Here is a 21,645-nt window from a genome sequence, read left to right as displayed (position 1 = left end):
AAATAAAACTATATTTCCTTTCACATGGAGGACAACTCTGCAGATATGTGTGAATGTACCGAGAATCGGACAACAGATCTGACGTGGTTTTGTGACGGCGTATACGGATAGAATCCATATTTCCCTGCACGGCAACTTAGAGGTAATACACAGGAGGAGTTTTTCAAAGGCTGTTATTTTAAACCAATAAGGGAAGTAGCCTTATTTGCTTTTTTACTGAGAAGTAGATATGAAGACCAATCTCATTTCTATACGGTCAATTTTGCTGCCAGTTAGCTTAGCCAGCTAGCATGGCTCTGTCAAAACAAGTCACACAAATAACCAAGTTGAATCTTTCTGTTTGATCTGTACAACCCGATGAGATATAAAAGACACATTGTGGTTTTGTCTATTTCTTGGCTGGGAGCAGTGACTTCCTGACGTCTTTGCTAGTAGCCTGGCTAGCTAACAGTGACAACACCCCATTAAACCACAACTTGTTGGTCTTCTACCTCCAGGTATGTTAGAGTTACACTAGCAAAGCTGGGGGTGACTTTTGTAACTTCCAGACAGCACCAAGCTAACAGATTTCCTGTGTTTTAAGTCTTTATGCTAAGCTATGCTAACGTGCTAGTGAGAAAGCCAGCAAATTAGCTTGTTTTAACGTCAAACTATTACTTTAAAACACTTTACCAACAATATAATAATAGCAAATGGTTTCTTTATGAGAAGCTATGCTAACATGCTAGTAAGATAGCAAGCAAATGAACTTGTTTTAACGTCAAACTATGATTTTAAAACATTTGACCAGCAAGATAATGATAGCAAAGGGTCTCTTTTATTTAAATCCAGCTGTAATCTTTTAGTAAATCATGTACTCTCAGGTGTAGCTGCAGTTACATGACGATTTATCTTTCTTATAATGAAGCGACCAGGTCCTCAGGGTGTTAAAGGAACAGTTACCAAAATGTCTTAATGAACTCAAATCCATATTTAGTAACAGTGACGTCTGCACGGGGCACTTTGGCACTTTTCATTACTTACTATACCACAGCAGGATATAGCGACTAGCTAATGGATGCATCATCCGAGCGTATGTTTTTGGAAATTGTGTCAAAGTCTGTCGAACTTCATGTTCTTGACGTGTTCAAAACAACCTATGAAAGTCTGAAAGTTCTCATCAAAAGCACACGCACACACACACACACACACACACACACACGCACACACACAAAAACATATGTTTTAGTAAAACATTACATCTATTAAGACTGTAAGAAAATAAGTCACCCCAGAACTCCATTTACATTCATTGTGATCTGGGCCTCATGGGAATAAAGACGCGGACATGAAAGAAACAAATGGATAGCAGATAATACAGACCATAATGAGATCTTAAGGATGCCCTGAAATGCTCATCATTCTGCTCTGTTTTGCGTAGCATATTTATCTTCTTTACATGTATCAGTTTCTTATCACACATATTGTACACGGCTTTTTGCTCACACATGAACATGACCCACTCAGACCGACCCAGGCTTCCACTGAAGAGGCTACATATGCTGAGCAACCAAAACACCAAACTGAACCTTCACCCAGCCTGCACTCGCACTCTCGACCGGGTTCCCCCTGGGTTCTTCAGTGTTCTGGTTGCACTATAAATATGAATGTCACAAGTAAAAAAAGGATCAATTTGCTGTTAAATATGGAGTGTTGAAAAGCCAGTAAGAGCAGGTCATGTGTGTGCAGAGAAATATAAAATGGACTTTATATGTTGAGACCTTAAACTGTATGTTGTGCTTCCTGTACTCCAACATAAAACATTTATCATAAACCTTTGAATAGAGCTTCTTTAACATTTACAAGTTATACAGTTACCAAATTGGTTTACTTCTTATGCTTCCATCAGCGTTGATACTTAAGCAATGCAAAGGGAGACAACAAGAAGAGAAAGGAAGTTAAGTCATCTTCAACAGAAAAAATAAGAAACAAGACACAAGTCCTCAAAACATTTGTCATAACCAACAATGAACGGAATTTTTCAATTTTCTTATTTTCTCTTTTTTACAATACATTTTTTAAAAACCCCGCTGGTTAAGGTTATGGTCTCAGGTAGATCTTCCACAGTCAGTCTTCACAGTTTGTGTAAAAGCAGAGAAACATTCTCGCTAGAGTAATAAAATATCATGACTATTATTATGGTCATTATTATCTTTTGTTCTCATATTGTTCCATAGAAATGGTGGAGGATAGGGGGGCGAGGCGTCACCCGAATGAAGAGCCTGCAGTCCCAAGGTTCACACTCTCCTCCCTGTACAACGCAATGTTTAATTCAGCTTTTATTTTGTTAAAAAATGCTCGTCCGCAGGGAAGGAGAATTACGGGAAGAGAGAAAGTGTCTTCGTCCTCCTGTAACATCTTCACGTGTCCTTCCGCGATAAAACGTCCAGAGCCTCACTTTCACTGTTTTTATCCAAATGTTTCCAAACCTGCCGGGTCACATCCAACTACGCTTAGGCATAGGCATAGGCTTAGGCGCATGCACGCACACATACACACACACTCGCACACACTCATTCGCACGACGGTCCCATCACGAGTTAAATCTGGGTGTAGCACAAACTCCATACTCCCTCTGAACACGCATGCCCTCCCATCAGCACTTGTGGGGCAAAAGAAACGTGTAGAAAATAGCCCATCAGAGGAAACATGGACAGAGACGTGTCCGATGATTAACACCCAGGCTCACGATTCGGTTTGTAATCTGAAGGCACTTTGTTTCATGGCAGAAAGTAAAGTGGCTTCTGTTCCACAGGTGGCCCGCTCTCTCCCCTCTGCCTCCCCCTCCTCCACCTCCACTCTTCTCTCTATCCACCTCTCCCTCTTATTTCTCTAATTTCTGCCCTCCAGTCCAGCTCTCTCCACACCTCCGCTAATTCTTCTGCATGTTTTGTTCTGCCACCATAGCGTCGTTTGGCCACTTGGACTCGTGAGCACAGTGTTAAAAGATACATAGGCAGCTACAGGGGGGGAAAGCAGACAGAACAAAATGTTGCCGGAGTCCTTGTTCCTCCACAGCACAAGCACCGAGCAGATAAAGAAATGCCGAGGTGTGACGTGAGGCTGGGCCAGAGTGAAAAACAAGTGTCGTGATTGGCATCTGGTGCGAGAAGATGAAGATAAAGATACACAGAGAAAGGTCTGATTCCATGTATTTGTAAGCAGGGAAATGTTATTTCCTCTTCTAAAAGTCAGCAGTGTCTATATAATCCGCTGCCTTCCAAAGATATTTTCAGAACTTCATAAAATTGTTCTTGTGCTTTACAAACTCCTCCTCCCTCGACGCTTGTGAACTCTATCGCCAAAGTCCAGGCTTTTCATCCCCCACCTGTCTTTGTGCTCGAAGACGTCCCGAGTCCTGCACCGAGGAGTGTTTTCTGTAAAAGAAGTCTCTTTAAAAAATTAGCGCATCTTCTTTAATATCTCTATTTTTCTCTCTCTCATATACCGGTCCCTCCGCGGTCCGTCAGGGCTCCCCTGCTGCTTTCAGGATGCATGAATCTTTGGTGATTGGATGCCGAGGGTAAAGTTCACAGACGGTGGGTCTGAATATTCGCCTCTGAGATGACGAAGAGAAGGGTCACCTCTGACCTTCCAGGAGGGTCATCACCAAGGTGACGCATAGCAGCCATATATGGGAGGATGTGGACAGAGACCTGGAGCTGAGATCTACATCGGAAGAAGAAAATAAAACGGCTTTTAATTTGATATACTGAAATTGATGAAACACAATCATACCTTAACACAGATGTGTAATGGGCCAAGTGCATATAAAGGAATATTTTTGGGATGAAATATGCTAATTATCTTTCTTGCCAAGAGTGAGACGAGAAGATTGATACCACACTCATGTATGTACGATATATATATGAGGTTAAAGCCAGCAGCTATTTAGCCTAGCTTAGCATAATTTTTTTGTCCGGCTTGTCCGTTTTTGTCCTAAGAAATTAAGTCCAAAGTGAAAATGATAAAATGCAATTTTTCAGGAGGTTATGTGATGGACTTATACTTTCCTGGGCACAGTTACTTCCTAGAGTCACAACTGATTTTCAGCGCAGACCAGACTCAAGAAAGTCACCGCTGCCGGCCAACAATTAGCATGACACATAACTCCTCTAAAAAACCACAAAGTGTCATTTTTACACTGTGAATTATGTTCAAACAAACAACAATAAAGGGTTAATAAATGAGCTTTACAGATGAGACATATTTTGGACTGAAGAAGGCTAGCTGTTTCCCCCTGCTTTCAGTCTTTAAGCTAAGCTAGGCTAACTGTCAGTTCTGTTTTACACAGACATGAAAGTAATGTCCATCTTCTCATCTAACTCTTCTATTCAAACTTTTAATCCTCCCAAACACATTACTTAAAGACATTCAAAATACATCTTGTTAGATGGAATAGCATAATTCTTAATAATCTGTCCTCAGCCTCGGCGACCGTTGCAATAACTCTAAATTAGTGATTGTTGTGTTTGACTCATAATGAATACAAATGAATAATAATCCTGCCGTAATGAAAAGATTTCATTTTAAAGACAAACATCAATGACTCTAATTGTCCTTTAAGATGTTTGCTTATTTCCACCAATGACTTGAGAAATGAAAATGCATTACCAGGATGCATTTATAATATGTTTAAAAGGATATCTGAAATGTAAAAGCTTCTTAAAATAACGTCCCTGCCCGACCAGAAACAGCTAAATTAATACAAAGCGGCCGTGTTTGTCTGCCTACAATGTCACCTTGTCAACTGCGGGCAATTTTCGGTGTCCTGTTTTCTGTTTTTACCTTCTGTTTGTTCCTGCAGCGCAATTACAGCGCTGCACTCAGCCGGCGTGGCTATCATTCATGTGATTACAACACAGTTGCTATGGCAACCACGTTTCACCCCCCCCCCCCCACCCTTACATGCTGGGAACAGACTAAGATTAGATCCCCCCTCTCATAAATCTCAACCCTGTGCAGCGAGGAAGAGTGAGAACCTCGGAGAAGAGGGGCTACTCACTGGGCGGCGGGTCTCGACACTCCCCTTCCTCCAGCGTGACGTCATCGATGGCGATGTCTCCCTCGATGCCTGGTCCCCTGACACCCTCAATTACCACCTACGGAGAGAAAGAGTATTTTCTTTTTATATTTCCGGCCTTGATAGAGCTAAAAAACAAGAACATTAGCTGTAAGATAAAATGTGTGTAAGTACACAGTGTAATTTAGCTAAATTGCTCCCTATAAAAAATAACAGCAGGTGGCGAGTGTTTGTCTCGGTTTTTAATGTCACAAAATATAAAACTAAGAATGCGTGTGGAGTCGGAGCTGTTAGAAGTGAAAGTGGGAGCCGAAAAGAGACACAGAAGTGGAGCTGAAACTATAATTACTTTCCACAACTGCAGCCATAAAAATGATGGAGAATATTGCAGCTCTATATTCGCCACTCACAAAGATTAGGCTTCCTGATGGCAAAGCGTGAGTGATATTGCTTCTCAACTGCAAACAATGAGTATGGATCCCGTCCACTTCTCTGCTTAATATCGAGGCTTTTGAAGTGCTGCATCAATATGCAGTCCCGGGGGGAAAGTAAGTCTTGAGCGTACACACAGTCAGAGAGGAACACGGAGGGAAACAGGGGGAATGACTCTGCGTATTGAATTGATTCTTTTAAGACTCACCTGGAAGGATGCTGTTGGATGGATGCTGACTTTGGCCTGCTTCCAACGGTCACCTTGATTACCACTTAGCGACCACACGGGACCCTCGGAGGCCGTCTGGCCCTTCTGCTTCAGGAAGGCGTTTAGTGTTCCTGCATGAGGGGGAGAGACAGTCGCACATACAGGTCAGTGCACACACACACACAGATATGATCCCAGTACATGTAGAGAAGTCTCCAGTTACAGGAGCCTCAGTGGGCAATGGAATATATCCTGCTGTTTTTACACAGCACCACAGTTCAGGGTATTTTTTTGCAGTAATATCTCGGTTTGCCTGTCCTCATTCCTCCTGTTGCACCATTAAAAGCAACATATTTAAGTAGGTCATCAGTACATAAGGTTACCAGTCTGTCATCAGCACCTCTCAGCTTCCAGCGGTGCATGAAATCCATGTGAGAACGCCGCTTAATGTAGCAGAGAGGGACATGTGTATTTTTAGTGAGTGAAATAAACCAAATGAAGTTTCACTTTCTCTTTATTTTTGCTTCAGTGCTCTCCCACGCCCTCCCCTGAGTGCTCTCTCTTCCGTCTTTCATCGTCTGACTCATGTCAAGGTTTTTTTTATTTGTGTTTTGAGAGAATATAGAAAAGAAATTATGAGTGTAAAGAAATAAACATTGCAGTGAAAAAGATGGAAAACCCTTGATCTCATTACGGAATGACAGAATAATGAGATTTCAATCGCTTGAAAGAAGATCCTCATGTTTTATACCTGCCAAATACAAACCTCCTGAGGCAGATGTTCAGTGTGTTTATGATCATTAGACAAAAAAGTTGCCTTATACAAGCTCCGATCAAGTCATCTGATTGGACAAGAGGCCTTCCATGAGTGCTGACATAGTCTGTCCCAATCCAGGGACTGCATCCTTTGAGGGGCGTATTTGAAGGCCGATTGCGTCGCAGCGGCTCGTCGAAGGCTGTCCCATTTCGAAGGCTCCTTCAGATGCGGCCGCCAAATGCGCAACGAAGGATCCATTGGGCGCATCCCTCACGGCCCAACGTATCCCAAGATTCATTGCATGCCAATTCAAATGAGATGGCGGACTCTTACGCGGCCGAGGAATAGTTTGTGGTTTTAACTCAATCGAATAGCTAGCGATACACGTTTAAAAAAAATGAAGGGGACCTTGAATCAAATGATCTTTAAAATAAAAAGTTCCTTAAACTACCTGTTGCTAGGCGACAGGAGCGGCGTTTAGTGACTCAACAGTAAGACACAGAGACGCAAGACGCAAACAAGAAATCCTCTGTAGACCTGAGAATCTCATTTCAGTTCGGCTCTAGTGGTCGACACAGGCTATAAATGGCGCATCCTCCGTAGACAGCCTCCTTCGAAGGCTGCAGCCCCTGACTTGAGAGACACCTACAGAGAACAACATCACTGAGACTTCCACTACAAGGTTGACTTGATGTTCTCTGCAATGAGGTGGAAAAAAACGTGCCAAATATATCGGTATCGAAATCGAAAATATCGGCATATTGGATATCGACAAAAAATCCAATACTGTGCATCCCTAATTATAACATACAGATAAATGTACATCATACAATTTAGCTGATCTGTGGTAACATGTAGGCACAGGAGAATGTTCAGCCATGATGATATTCAGTACAACATCACTCCCTGTCATGTGATATTGCTTAATAATTATAATAATTAAGAACTTCACGGCATTAAATCAATTATAGAAATAGAAAAGATCATTACAAAAGTGTGTTTGGTCTGATGAACAACAAAAAGAAGTTCACAACAACACAGGAGTTTATAAAAACATTATATTTGGTCCATTTATGATCCTAAACTATTTAAAGTTACAGTAAAGCCAAAAGCTTGACTGGGACCTTTTTAATTCTACTCCTACAGTACGTCTGAGACGCTCCATTGTGAATTCAAGATTAAAAATGCAAATGTAAAAGTGAAACCGCATCTCGACTTTAAAGCTTGATATTCCTCTTCGTCTTCTTCATTTCAGATTCATGCATTCCTCTGTATTAGCAGAAGCAAAGGTTAAACTCGGGTCGTATGAACTGATACATTTATTAAGTTGGGGAATCTGCAAGCGATGATAAATTATTCTCTAGCTCGCTTTAATTCTAATTAATTACCACTAATGGGCGATGTGTGAGGAGAATTTTCGGCCGGTGTAAATACGTGATTTATCTTTAGTTTCAAACTATTCCTGCTCAGTCCGGCTTCCTCTTTCATCTCATCTGCACAGGAGAAACTTCAGGATGTCACTTGAAATCCAAGTCTACATTTCACAATGCAATATGACAGATCCATTCCAAGTGAATTCGTACGTATCCATCCCACTAACAGCGAAATAGTGGCTCTGATTGGGACAGAATAGGCTATATGGCATGTTTGAATTGAAGACTCCCCTCAGAGGATCCTCTTGTCTGGCCCTGGGCTTTGATATAAAACTGTCAGATGATGACACCGAGCGCAACCACTTTACCCTCCTCTCCAAACACCAATTGTGTTTTTTTTTTCTTCTTCACCAGGCAGGAAGACAGCCAGAGAGAGAGAGAGAGAGCAGGGAGGGAGCAGGGGGCGAGCAGGAGCAGCATCCAAAGACCCAAATCAGGTTAGCATTGACACCATAGCTAAGCCCAGCAGGACCACTGCTCTGAAGTCAAGTGGATTTCACAACTATGGAAAGCAGCGCCTTCACGTCGACACAACCAGCGAGCAAAGAACAGCAGCACCCACGTCCGCACCCTTTTGTTTAGCCTCAGCGAGGTGCCTCATTACTGTACAACCCTTCAAAAACATGTGTAATGAGGGAAAGATGCACTGTATGTCCGCGTTCATACTCTCTCATCAGCGCGCTGTACTCTTTCTCCCAACGACAGCACAATCCCCGGTGAGAGATGAGCTCCTGCACACAACATGACCTGCAGTTTCATCTCCTGTGGAAGTGTCGAGGATGTAGGAGGATTCTCGCTGAGCTGGCTGGCTTACATTTCCTTTGAACTGATCGCGATGTAGGTGGTTATGTCAGAGTCATCACATCCGGAGCAAAAGGCATATGCTGTATATTCTTTGGAGCGCCTTCTTTATTTTAAATACCTGTGGCAGACACTTGTGAAATGTAAAAAAGATGTAAGAAAAGACGGAGTGTGGTGAAAAGTGAGCGATAGCTCCTGGAAATTTCCAATTATGTAGCGAGGACTGGAGAGAGGGGGATTGAGGTGCAGTACCACCCTCCTCGCTAATGAAAGGATGACTCCATTGCTTCTCAGAAGGTCAGGCTTTAAACAGACTCGCTTGGTGTGCTTTGCTGGAGACTTAATCCCATAAACAAATGCGACACGGGCTCCAAAGGCAAACTTTGATGTGCGCTTCAGCAATTAAGTGTGACCTTGTCTCAGGTATCCCCCCGCGAGCGAAGTACAGAGGAGTTTCTTTGAGCCTGTGCCACTGCTTCATCAGTGTGTGGGCGAAAACTCCTTATCGACTGATTCCGGCCTTCAGCGCTGCCGTGCCACAACTTGACTGTGACTCACCTAAAACCTCACGGTCCCAAAGAGCATCAAACCTGCAGCGTATCAACACGGAGCCGTGCCACTTCTGAGTCACGGCTGAAAATAGGAAAACTATTTAAAAACAACAAAGTTCTCTGCAATAAAAATACATGAACATACGTGATTATGAGCGTGGAAAATATCGAGAACCAACATTCCCGAGCTCAGGGGCAAACTTCCCTCGCGGCCTGAAAGGCAGAATACTAAATGGAGCGTAGCTATGGAAGATCTGAGCTGGGTTTCAAGTCCTTGACATTTAGCCCATTCATCATAACACGCCACAGTCTGGGCATGGGCTCCACCACAGACGGGGAGGGCAGAGGAAGAGAGGCTCTGGCTGGCGATCAATTTGAGCAAATTGGAAATGTCACGGCCTACTCAACCTCGGCAGGGAGCCGGAGGAGCTCTCATCTCCCCGCTGAGCCGCCCTCCAACACCTCTATCCTTACATTCTCTCCACCTCGCTCGCCTCCACCTCTCCAGATGTTTGGTCCGGCCCCCCCACCTGGACGCTTCCACTCGGCCCCTCTGCCGAGGACAGCTGAGGAGTGGCTTGGCTTCATTTCAGAGCATATGGCGTCCTGCTGTCAAGTCAGTGTTAAGCTTAGAAGGGTCAATTTAACAACTATGTAGATGAGACGTTTCCAGCGTGCATGAATTTTAGTTTTATGTGCAGAGTTTGGGAGATCATTTCTTTTGGTTACACTTTATTCTCCAGAAACAACGTTCTGGTTGCTCATTATAATAATCCGCAGACATTATTCACAGTGGCACTTGTGGATTACACCAGGAGAGCTTGGTGGAGGTCAGTGGTTGAATCTGTGGAAAAACAGATGTGATGCTGCATAAAAATGCTCACTTATAAAGCAACACAATTCCAAGACTCTTATTTTGGTAGCAGTTTTTGTGGCCTTTAACTCACTAAAACTATCTCAAACCCCTGATTTTATAATCAATGCAAATAGTAATTTAACAAACTTCAAAGGGGAATTAAAAGTTGGACAGAAACCCTGAAAGAAAATATAGCTTATGAAAGACATGAAAGGCAGCGCACTTCAAAAAAAAAAAAGCGAGAGGAAGAAGAAGCGAGGAAGCTGAGCGGTTCGGAGTCGGAGCAGCAGGTCCAGCAGAAGCTCGGAGCGGAGCAGGTGGAGGGAGGAGATGGCGCTGATACCACCGTGTCTCACTAGAATACTGAGCTAAACGCAGCCAAATGCTCGCTGTAAACGTCTCATCAAAAGAAAGAGGAGTGCAGCTGCCAGCCTGTAGTGACTTCACAGTTTATTTGACGCCAAGTACAAGTTTAATGAGGACAAAAATACAACTCCCTGTCCCCTTAAGCATTCGTTCGATATCAACGCTCTGATTTCTATTGTTGCTTTTTTTATTATTATATTCTTTTATTTGTTTTTGATGACTGAAATATATCAATAGTGAGTAAGTATTTTTAGTTAACTGGATATTTTTGTAATTTGTTTTTGTCATGTGTCACTGTCATTACTTCTTTAAAGGCTGTGAAAAAAACACAGATCTGCCAAAGTCTGAACAGAGCTGGTTGCTTCACATGACAGATTTATCTAGTCTTTTGTTTTATCTTTGCTTTTCTCACTGGTTTGAAGTAGCTGGGCAAAGTTTGGAGAAGCTGCAGTCGTCAACCTCCGTAGACCAACAGGTATTATGCAACATTTGAAGAACAGAGGGATTGTTTTGTCAATCAAACTGAGTTTCCCACAAAATCCTCTGTGTGTGAGGGGTGATTTGCTAAGACCAGCAGACAGCAGTGTAAACCCACCGCTGTGCGTGTCAACCTCAAATGCCACACACACTGTGCTTCAAGGCTGCTGTGCTTACATCTCTGTCCACACTCACTTTGCATGTGAGCAGATGACGTGGAAACGGGCTTCAAGTGTGATCTAGTGGAAAAAGTCACGGTCATGGACGTCAGCTGTTTGTATCATTGCCAAACCTGAGAGACGAGTCACAGGGCTTTTATGAGGCGCAAATGTCAAAAGGTGATGGTCCTCAACACAAAGTGCCTGTGTTTGCTAAGAGAGGGGCCCATGGTAGATAAAAATAGGAGACAACTGGGACTTTAAAGGAAATGACCAGTCCAAGGTATGACAACACACTGCTGCTGGAGAGTTGGCTACTGTGAAAGATTTCTAAGATAGCCTACTGTACATAGATAGTATTTTAGTAGGTTTTTTGTTTTTATAAGGAAACGTGTTAAATAGGTTTAAAATATTTCTTAAGTCCTATTTACCATATTTAAATGGCAGCCATTTTCCCCTTATGTCAATTCAGGGTGTAGAGGCTGCTAAGATTTTGTACTGCAGTACAGCATGCTGTATTTAAGGTTTAAAAAGAATATAAATGTAGGAAATCTTCTAAAACATTAACATTTCACTACTTCCTAATTGACTAGAAACTTAAAACACAATCAATTTTAAATATCCAAAGGGATAACGGGCCATATTTCAGGGTAAAACAACATATTTGGGTCACAACAGCTAACATCAGCATTCAGCAAATTCCTAGCAAACATTATAATTATCTAGCTAACTTTACTATCAGCTGGCAAATTAATGTCTTTCCTATCGTACCGTGTAACATTATCAAACAGTAATACTAGCTAGAAAGTGTTTATGTGCTAATGTTAGCTGTTGTCAAATGCTAGCTAATTAGTTATCAAATGTGTTGTTTTTCTTTGAAAACAGGCCTTTTGTCCCTTAGGATTATACATGACTAAATATAATTACATTTTTTCAGTTGCTGATTATTGAGGAAGCAGTCACATGATAGCTATGTTTTTGACTCCCTGCATTAAAAATATTTTTAAACACACACTGTGTGCCAGTCCAGCGGCTGCATCCTTCAAAGGCCAAATTTAACTCAATCGAATAGCGAGGGATAGAAATGTTAAAAATAACGAAAGGGGCCTTGAAATTATCTTTAAAATAATAGGTTAAGTTATGTGATGCTAGTTAGCCCACTAACTACCTGTTGCTAGGCTACAGGAGCCGCGTTTGGTGTCGCAAACAGGAAATCCACCGTAGACAGACAGTCTCATTTCAGTTCGGCCAATGGGAAAATCGGAAAATGGTGTAGATGATCCATGAGTAGAAAATGATGACATATAATGGGTCAGACATATTTAAGAATCCTTTTTATAGACAAAATAACTACTGTTATTGTGAAAGCTTCCCTCTGAGCTCTCAGTGCACAACATCAGGTTGCCATCTAATGAACCGCTCTCATGCCTTAACACCATCATGCCCCCATGATACCACAATGACCCTGTAACCCCAGCCAGCAGTGCCCCTCGCCTGCCTAAGAGCCTGCATGGTGGCTAATGATAAGGGGTGAAGCAGAGACACAGAAGTCACCACAAGGGGCCTTCAACAATGTAAAAGCCTGCTGGTTTTGTGCTGCAGATCCAATCTCGCTCACTGCTCCCAAATGCACAAACTCACAAACAGCGTGCACTCTGAGCAGGAGCGCATGTGATCCACTGATTGGATCCCTGGTGAAAGAATCAGACTGAAGCCACAGTTGCTCTGCCATCTACAAATGGGCCACACAAGGTTGTTATCTACATTCAGAGAAGACTTTAAGAGCTAATGCCAAGGAGCCAACGATTTGTGTACCCACCTTTGAAAAGGTTGCTTGCAAAAAGGAGATTTCTTCTTCTTACAACATCTAACAGCTGCACTTAGAAAATTTAAGCATGAAAGTACAAAGCTCCCCGTTGCACCCGCCATGGGGACCAACTCTTAGAAAATGACTCAAATTTTGTTGCTTACAGGAAAAAGTGGCGCCGCTCTTCCTTTCTTCTCAGCGTGACTGCTGCGCTTCCTGTCTCACACGTAGGCGGCGGCGGACATCAATTTTAAGAATCTCATCTCTCGATTTATGTTTCAAAGTCACTGTGATGTCCCGCAGATGTTTGATGGAGGACTCTGTTTTGGTAAATAAAATGTGTTGCGGTGGTTCCCGTATTGACTGTTTTCTTGTTCCGCACTGATAAGATTTATCCCCTTCATTTAGCAGAGAATTGCCAAAGCAATTTGAGCTTTACTTGAAGTTGCTTCAAGCTGCTTAAGCAACCAAATGCACAGAACAGCAACTGAATATTAATTGATTCTTTCTCTATTTCCATGAGCAACAACTTAAGATGATCTTTTCAGCAGTGGATATATGACAGATTAAATCCAAAGGGGCCACACATATTTGTCGGACAGACTGGAAATAAGGAATACATCTTACCTATGTGTTTTCCATACATGTGGTAGAAGAAGCCGAAGCAGTAAGCAGGAGGGTTGGTGATCCCGTAAGGGTTCTTAGGTGCTACGTTGAAGAAAGGACTCACAAGCCGCGCCTGGTCCCCTTCTTTACGTGGTCTGGACGTCTCAATGTACATGTAGAAACCTTAAAACACACAAACCAAAGTCATTATTTATGCATTCAGGAGGCTTCTGCAAGTAACACACAGTTGCACTTATGTATGCAGTACAGTGTACACAGTGTGCTATCTAAAGATTTCTGGTGGATATCCTCGGGACACAAGACAAAGTCATTGCCCCTCCCTGGGAACAAATAATGCATGTACCCTTTGGATAAAATTTTGTGAGGAAGTGTTTCATGATGCCTTTCATGAAGCCGACTGAGACACCAACAAATAATGTGTTGCTGTAAATGCTGAGAAAAAGGCGCCCTTGGTCATGCTGCTTTTCCAGCCGGTCTGTGATAGCATGATGGAGATGAAACCTTCCCTATCAGAGCGCAGGAGCAAGGCTCTCTATGAAGGACAGGTCTCTTTTTACTAATAGCCATAACCAGAGGCTAATTTGACATGATAACAATGGGGTAACATTCACGCTCCCTCAGTCGTGGACAGCGGAGGTGACAACCCTCTGATTGCGTCTAAGCCACATAATCTGAGGCCAATCCCGGCCCTGCCACGGGGAAGGCAGCGAGCGAGCCGCTCCACGCTGGCTGCAGCCAAAATCAAAAGGAATATACCCTTCAGTCGCATCTCGTACCAGATAATTACATGCAAAGAGGAATGGTGCTGGTAATGAAACGCTGGACATTTTGAAACCATTAGGTGATTAAAGCCAATGCATTATTTACTGCTTCAGCCGCTGCCGGTGCCACAGCTCTGTAATAGGCACTTATAGTCCACCACAGACACGTCCTCTGATGGATTCCTACAAATCCAATTTTGGTAATGCTTTATTTATTAAATTCCTGAATGTGGAACACCTGCACATGCAACCGACATGTTGAATACTAAATACTATGCAGATTGCTCTGGTGTAGGTACCCATGGAAACAGCACCAGGGACCGAGCTGTGAGTTTATGTTGGAAATAAATGATCAAGGCTGCTCATTGTTCGATCGTGCAGCATCATCAAGAAGTTGTCGACAGCTGAAACCATCTATTGTGCAGTTTGGAACAATTGAGTCCTCAGCATTAGAAAGAACTTCTCCTGATATGTTTGCTGTAAAAAGCTAAAACACACTCATGTGGCAAAGCCGCTTATGTTATATTCTCCCACTTCATTTAGCAACATGATCATTACGCAGTTTGCCTGGGCAATGTGCGGTTCATGTATTCGTGCATGGGTTACATGAGAGATAAAGAGTGGTGTCCATTAAAACATGTGCATTCAACCGACTTGTTTCCAATCCGATGAGCAGGTGCAGAGTGTTCAGAGCCACGCTGACATCTGGCAAAAGGAATCGCTCACACTTACACCAACTGTGTTTGTCTTTCCTGTTGGTGCTTAATGCTACAATCTGATTCTTCTGCTATACATATAAATCTCCATCTGGCTAATTCGACTTAGTTTTCTTACTCAATGGTTGGTGAACGCTGAGGTTGTGGCTGAGTTTAATGGTTTTTGCTTTTCCATTAGTAGCCATACTGCACAGTTTTATGTATCTATCAATATATTGATTCTCTTTACATACTTATGTCTCGGGGAGCTGAAGCTATTTCAGCATGTGTTGATCAAAAGTATCGGGACCATTGCAATTTCCAATAAAATTCAAGTTTATTTGATTTTACGTTTGAACGCTGCTGTAAACACAAAGTACCAATTACAGATACACACTGAGTATGGACCTTTGGGTAATGTATTCATGAGAATGAGGCAATCATTCAGATATCATGAATCAACTGACCCTTCACTGAGCCCCTGTTGCTATTTGTATCACTCTCTCCAATCTATCAGGGATTTATTAAAGGGGCCGTATCTTCTGAATGGATGTTCTCATATTTTGATGGGTTTCACATTTTTGGGTGTTTATTGTTCACAGTGAAAAAGTGAAAACTGCATTTTTAAAAAGGTCGCCTCTGAAATGGGCCGTTCTGAACAGCTGCAGGTTTCTATGTAGAACCTTGTTTTCGTGACAATCGACCAATCGCCATTCACCGTCGTTCACCTCAGGCTGCCTTCTTGCACGAGCTTGTCGGCAAATCAAGTCACTCATTTCAACTCACCATTCTCCTGGCGATTCTGGCTCATACTGGCCGAATAACTGATCCTAGAGCAGCCATGTTTTCTACAACTTTGGAGCGACAGTGCAGTGCGGCCGATCCCACATGTGGGCTTGTTCATTTCAGGAGGAAGGAGAGGCTCCAAAAAATCATTTAATTAAAATGTGTGTACACTTTTTAAAACAAAACAAACTTTACCAACAAGATTCAAAAACACATTAGAATAATAGAACATTGATTGCGTAGCTAAAATATGTCCCCTTTAAAGGTTTACAATGTCAACAGTGTGGAATACACAATCAAAGCTGACTTCACTCTGAGGTTGACAAAAACAGGATTTAAACAGCTTTGTTTGGATATAGTTATTAATGTGTATACGTCTTCTTTGAGGAGCTGATTGACGTGTCCTCCCAGATCTGGAGCACCCGGGCCAAAGCTCAGCTTCCTGCTGGACTCCTCTCTCTCTACCTGACCCAGCACGCGTTTAGTTTGATTTAGTCTTTGTGTTAGTTCACTCCTCAACACCCTCCACTACATTATACTCACACACCCACATGCACACTGCTGATGATACTGTCTTCACACATCTCACAACCATTGTTACAATTCAGTTTGTTTACTTTAAGATTGTAATAAATTACTGATTTCTTTTGGCGCGTCTCTTCCCGTCTTTGTCATGGCCTGCGGGCTGGGTTATGAAAAATGGGGGCTTGTCAGTCTAGCTATTAGGGAGGTCACTTATGTGTAGCCACATGAGGTTCTTTCTTAAACTTGCCCAGATAAGTGAGCCGGCGGGTGCTGGACGGAGAGACCAGCACCACTTTATTATTTTTGTGTGATAGTCCTGAGGTGGCCCTTGGAGTACCGCCTGGGTGCAGGCTAACAGGTAAGACAGTAACAGAATGGATCAGTGGGGGAACTGGGCGAGTTCTATAGTGAGTCAGAAATGTAAGTGTAGCCTGTGGCTGCTCATGAGGACCTGCGTAAATGGGGTATAGGTTAGACAAATTGTGGGCTCTCGTGTCCAACTGGCTTATTTAAGAGTTTGTTGTTAAAAGTAGAACTTTTGTTGTGAACTTGAGTAGGTTTTGGTGTCCACATGGCCTCAGTAAATGTAATGTTCAGTTTTAGGCGAGGAACCATGTTTGGTATCGGTTGGGATTAGAGCATTTGTCCCCTGTTTAAACTAAACTGGCTTGATAGTTTAGTTTTAGTATGATATAGCTTGGTGGGGAGTTACCATTTGTAACACATGAATCCCCTGCTAGGTTTAGATGGCTTTTTCGCAATAGGGAATTTAGTCATGCATATGTTTAGTTTAGTCCCATGAGAAGGTTTAAAAACTGTAAAAATTAAAAATGTAATGGCTGCGTACAGACGGTAGACGGTATCTTTGGGTAGACGGTAGCTCCGTCTGTAGGGGCTTGGCTTAGGGCTGGTAGCTGGAGAGGTGCCAGTCCCTTTTCTGGGCTCCGTCGAGGTGTCCTAGTTCAAGGCATCAAATCCCCCAACTGCTCAGGACGTATGTCCGCGTGCCCCCTCACTCTGACATCTCTCCATTAGTGCATGCCCATAGGGTCCTGTTTGTGCATGTGTGTATTTCGGGCCTATGTAGCATGTTAGTAATAATAGATATAGTATGTCTTCTTCTTCGTAGGTGAAAGACAGATTATGTAGCTTTCAGCATCATTACCATTTCATGGTTTATGTAAAACAGTGATTTTCAATGACCCACTAGACATTATTGCATGGAGCAGTACCTGGTCACATAGAAGTGAGCCGTTACAATCCATCAATTAACCCCGGTCTGTGGGCAAAGGCTATAAAGACTGATGCGTGTAAGGGCGCCGGTTTAGCTCAGTGGTTAAAGCACAGGCCTCATGTATAGAGGCTCTGTCCTCAACGCAGCAGCCCCGGGTTCTGACTCCGACCCTTGGCCCTTTGCTGTATGTCATCCCCTCTGTCTCTTCCCACATTTCCGACTCTATCAACCTGAATTCAGTATCCATCCTGATGCTGGTATGTTTGTTAACGCTATGACAGATTTGTGAGACTATGCCCACATATTTGAATGAGCTGGGAGTTTTATTGAATTTGAGTTTTGCTTTCTTCCCCCGGTGCTCTCTCTCTCTCTTCTTCTGATGCGCGTTCATCATGTAACGTCGCAAAAAGACTGAGCTAACAAAGGAATCTGCCTACATTTGAAGTAGAATGCAGTGAATGGACCGACTGAAGGAGTTTGTCTGTCTGTGCTTATTGAATCTCAAGTGTGGAACACTCGATGTGTTCAGTCCACCAACAAGAGGAGCAGACCTTTCAGTACTTCTTTTATCTTGGTACATTGTAAAACATAAAGTAAACTCAGTCCACGTCTGTCCCCATACTTAGGTTAAGGTTTTTATACTACTCACCCTGCTTGGAGCCGCTGCGGTCACCGCTGGGCCCGGTGTTGGGCGTGTACTTTGTATCGCGGGTGGCAGCGCTGTGCCGCGTCCAATCAAAATCGTCGTTCTTGTCCTGGGTGAACATGCAGATGGGCTCCTCCTCAAAGCTGCAGTGGAACTCTCCTGGTGAGCAGCAGAGCAGAACCGGGCTCTTACAGTCACTTCAATGTAAAGCAGTTAAACAGTGCCTGGAGGATACAGTATGTGTGCAGTGTGACACCTACTGTATATTTATGAGACTTCCTCAGTGTGTGTGCGTGTGTGTGTGTGTGTGTGTGTGTGTGTGTCTCAGGGGAACATACAACAGTAAAGTCCTAATTAAAGGATACGATCTGGTTTGGAGGGTTTCTAAATTTAGCTGTGACCCCTCGCTGACTGTGGTGGAGGAGTCGGGGAGTGTGTTTGGTTTTTTCCTTGCAATGAAATGCAACACAGGGTGCTGCACCCCGGAAAACACCCGATGGCAAGTGTGTGTGTGTGTGTGTGAATCCAAGTGGTTATTAGCGGCTATACCTTAATAAAAGGAAAGAAAATTAATTGGCTAACAGAGTTATTCAGATATTGTGATGTATCATTATATATTACTTTGCAATATATCAATTATCGCAGAATCGCTGTACCGTGACATTATCTTTATCGTGGGCTGCGTATTGTATTGTGTCGCGAGTTACCCTGCCATTCCCATCCCCTCCCTGAATGGATGGTCCCATTCCCCCAGTTGGGAAGGCATTTGGTGTGTTCACGAGCTTTAAGTCATAATGTGGAAACAACATGGCCGCTTCAGATAAAATGTGTTGTACTTTATTGTTCAGGACTAATCTAGGTCACCCTGAAACTAATGGTTACAACCTGATACAATTTGATTAATTACAAATTAGGCAAAAATTGTTGTGTAATTGCTTAGTTTAAATTGATAATTTGGAAGATGTTCATGTAAATAAATGTCTGTTATCTATCACTGAATGAGGTAACACAATGGTGATTGAGCCTATGGCCCACTGATGAAAGCCTTTGCATTTGCAGTATATAGTATTACTACAGACTCGATGTCTGTGGCGACGTTTGCGAAAAAAATCACAAGCAGTGGTTGGTCTGCCAGAGAGGGTAGGCGGAGCTAAGCGGCTGCTTTTCCGGTCTCTGCAAGTGTTGCGAGTAAACAGTAATCTACTATGGCTGAACAAACAAAGAAAAGATCGATGACTACAGATACAACTTCAAAAAGAAGTGAAAATCCAAAGAAAAAGACACAAATTCAACGCTCAGATGAAGGCAAACAGTCTAAAAAGGAAAGCGACCATCAGCGAGGAGAATCAAGAGTTACAACCGGAGCCAACCATGGACGACACACATCTGGGAAATGTGCTCCAGCCATTACCGTTTATCGCCATAGATGCTGCCAAACGAAGCTGCCAAACGAAGCTGCCAAACGAAGCTGACATCTTCGAGATTTTAAGCAAAGTGTGTGACCATTAAGCCAACATTTACTTTGGTCGGCCATGTTTCTGACGTCAATTCTGTTTATTCGGCAAGTCTGGTGCTTTCTTATTGCTCTAAGTTGTGGGATCCTTCGCATTAATATTCCCGGATGGGTGCAAATGTTTCTCATTATTGCGACACCTCGTGTACTGTATGTAGATTTAGTAAACCACATTAATACCTAACTCACATGAATGAGGTCGGAAACATTAAATCGTCGTGTGTTCTTGGTGTTGTTTGACTTTGTAGAAGTCGTTTAATGTGCATAAAAAGTGAGAACAATTAATTCTGAATAACTTTTCTTGTTTTGAAAGTAAAAATCGCCCTTGGATGTTTCGTCGTGTCTCAGACTCTGTAATCAGTTTTAAAAATTGACTCCGCCCTCCTCCTTCTCCATCACTCTCCATCTTCTCAGGAGTGGGCGTGCAGGTACAGATATTGCATACCCCCCCCCTCTCCTGTCCCCTCCCCTCTTGCCCTCCTTTCTCCTCCGCTGCTCTCGACGCCCCTTTGCCTGCAATTTTTAAACTAGTGGAGAGTGCAAAGAGGGATGAAACTGTCACCTTTGCGGTAAAATTAACTGTAATTGTAGCTCCAGCGCGAGGTTATGATGGGTCACATGTAGGGGAATGTCTAACAGTGAAATTACTAATGAACAGTGTGAAACCATGCGCCTGGGGGTCTAGCCCACTCACTTTAATGAAGGGGTAGCGGCAGGATCAAGAATGTCGAAACCTCCATTTAATCCATGTAACAAACAAAGCAGAACACCTAACCAGAGGACACGCTGCTGCTGCTGCGTGTGTCCTCAAAGAGGTAGCGAAAAGGGAGCGTTTAGACTCAGTATGCAGGCATGTGTTCTGATAAATATTCATTGATTTATTAAAACGTAGCTGGGAGCAGTTTGGAGTGGTGACCTTGAGAGGAGCAGAATGTGCTGCTTTTACTCAGGTAATGGAGGTAACACAGACCGAGGTAGAGAGTGGGCGGATGGACCGAGGGGAAGGAAGAGGGCAGGGATGCTGCGAGGCAGAGCGAGCGGGAGAGGAGGAAGTGGCGGAGAGGGAGAGCGGAGGAAGGGGGCCAGGTTGGCGGGCACTCTTGACTCTTAGTGCTCATAGGCATGCAGATTTAAATGGAGGTCTGGCTCCAGGCGCTAGACACCAACGCCCCCATCCACTGTGAGCTAAACTAAATGTTTTCGGCCTGTGCGCCCGCAAGAGATAGGGAGGATTCACGAGGAGGCGTGCAGGTAAGATTGCTTCCTCCGGGGATTTGGATAATGATGTAGGTGATTAGGAGTTTGTTATTATGTTTGCAATGTTTATATGAACGCTCACCAAAAATATATCTCCATATAAATAAACACAAAACAGCACAATGACACGGCAAGCAATGTTTAAGTGAGCATCCTCAAGGCGAGAATGATGTGTAAAGTTTCCACAATGAAATGCGACATAAATGGGACTAAACATGAAAGAGCAGAAACACATACAGCACAGATGCATGCATAAGTAATGCGCACAAAGCATGCACATGTGCTTGTGCACACACACAGAAGCACTCAACCCGAAGTGCACACTAGTCCTGCAGAGGCTCTCCACATGTCACAGAGCCCGATGCAGAAGTCCTCCAGGAAAGCCTGACTCATCATACTTCATTATGTGACATGTGGAGAGAAGGCTCTCTGCAGGACGCACCGTTACTTTAAATCTCCCCACTGTTCTCACAGACAGAAGACGAGACATGCTTAGTGTGATGCACATTACTTACTCAGGTGAGGGTTGATGGGAGCTGTGAAAGAGAAAAGGCCAGGGACACACATTAGTACAGAACATCTTCTACGTCTGTCAATACGTGACACACGCATTAAGGGTTTAATGCACGCAGGGGCACACACAGCTGCTGTGCTGTATAATGTCTTGTGTGCGTGCCTACAGACTACACAGCA

General features: G+C 43.3%; 1 protein-coding gene across 1 annotated transcript in view; it reads right to left on the bottom strand.

Moving 5' to 3' along the window:
- Positions 1 to 705: 705 nt before the first annotated feature.
- The window catches only part of LOC138613419 (MAM domain-containing glycosylphosphatidylinositol anchor protein 2-like), a 194,982-nt gene continuing 174,042 nt past the window's right edge, over positions 706 to 21,645 (bottom strand). Inside the window, exons 13-18 of the mRNA XM_069687090.1 lie at positions 21,468 to 21,488; positions 18,186 to 18,341; positions 13,536 to 13,697; positions 5,703 to 5,833; positions 5,045 to 5,141; positions 706 to 3,708 (exon numbers count right to left, since the gene is read on the bottom strand). Coding sequence (XP_069543191.1) covers positions 3,620 to 3,708; positions 5,045 to 5,141; positions 5,703 to 5,833; positions 13,536 to 13,697; positions 18,186 to 18,341; positions 21,468 to 21,488 — 656 coding nt within the window. The 3' untranslated portion in view covers positions 706 to 3,619. The remainder of the gene's footprint in view (positions 3,709 to 5,044; positions 5,142 to 5,702; positions 5,834 to 13,535; positions 13,698 to 18,185; positions 18,342 to 21,467; positions 21,489 to 21,645) is intronic.

The sequence above is a fragment of the Semicossyphus pulcher genome, unplaced genomic scaffold (genome assembly GCF_022749685.1).
Source record: "Semicossyphus pulcher isolate SPU_LCO1_2020_fin unplaced genomic scaffold, fSemPul1.0.p SCAF_11, whole genome shotgun sequence".
Lineage (NCBI taxonomy): Eukaryota > Metazoa > Chordata > Actinopteri > Labriformes > Labridae > Semicossyphus > Semicossyphus pulcher.
Note: the sequence above shows the minus strand (reverse complement) of the source record. Positions and strands in the feature narration are given on the sequence as shown.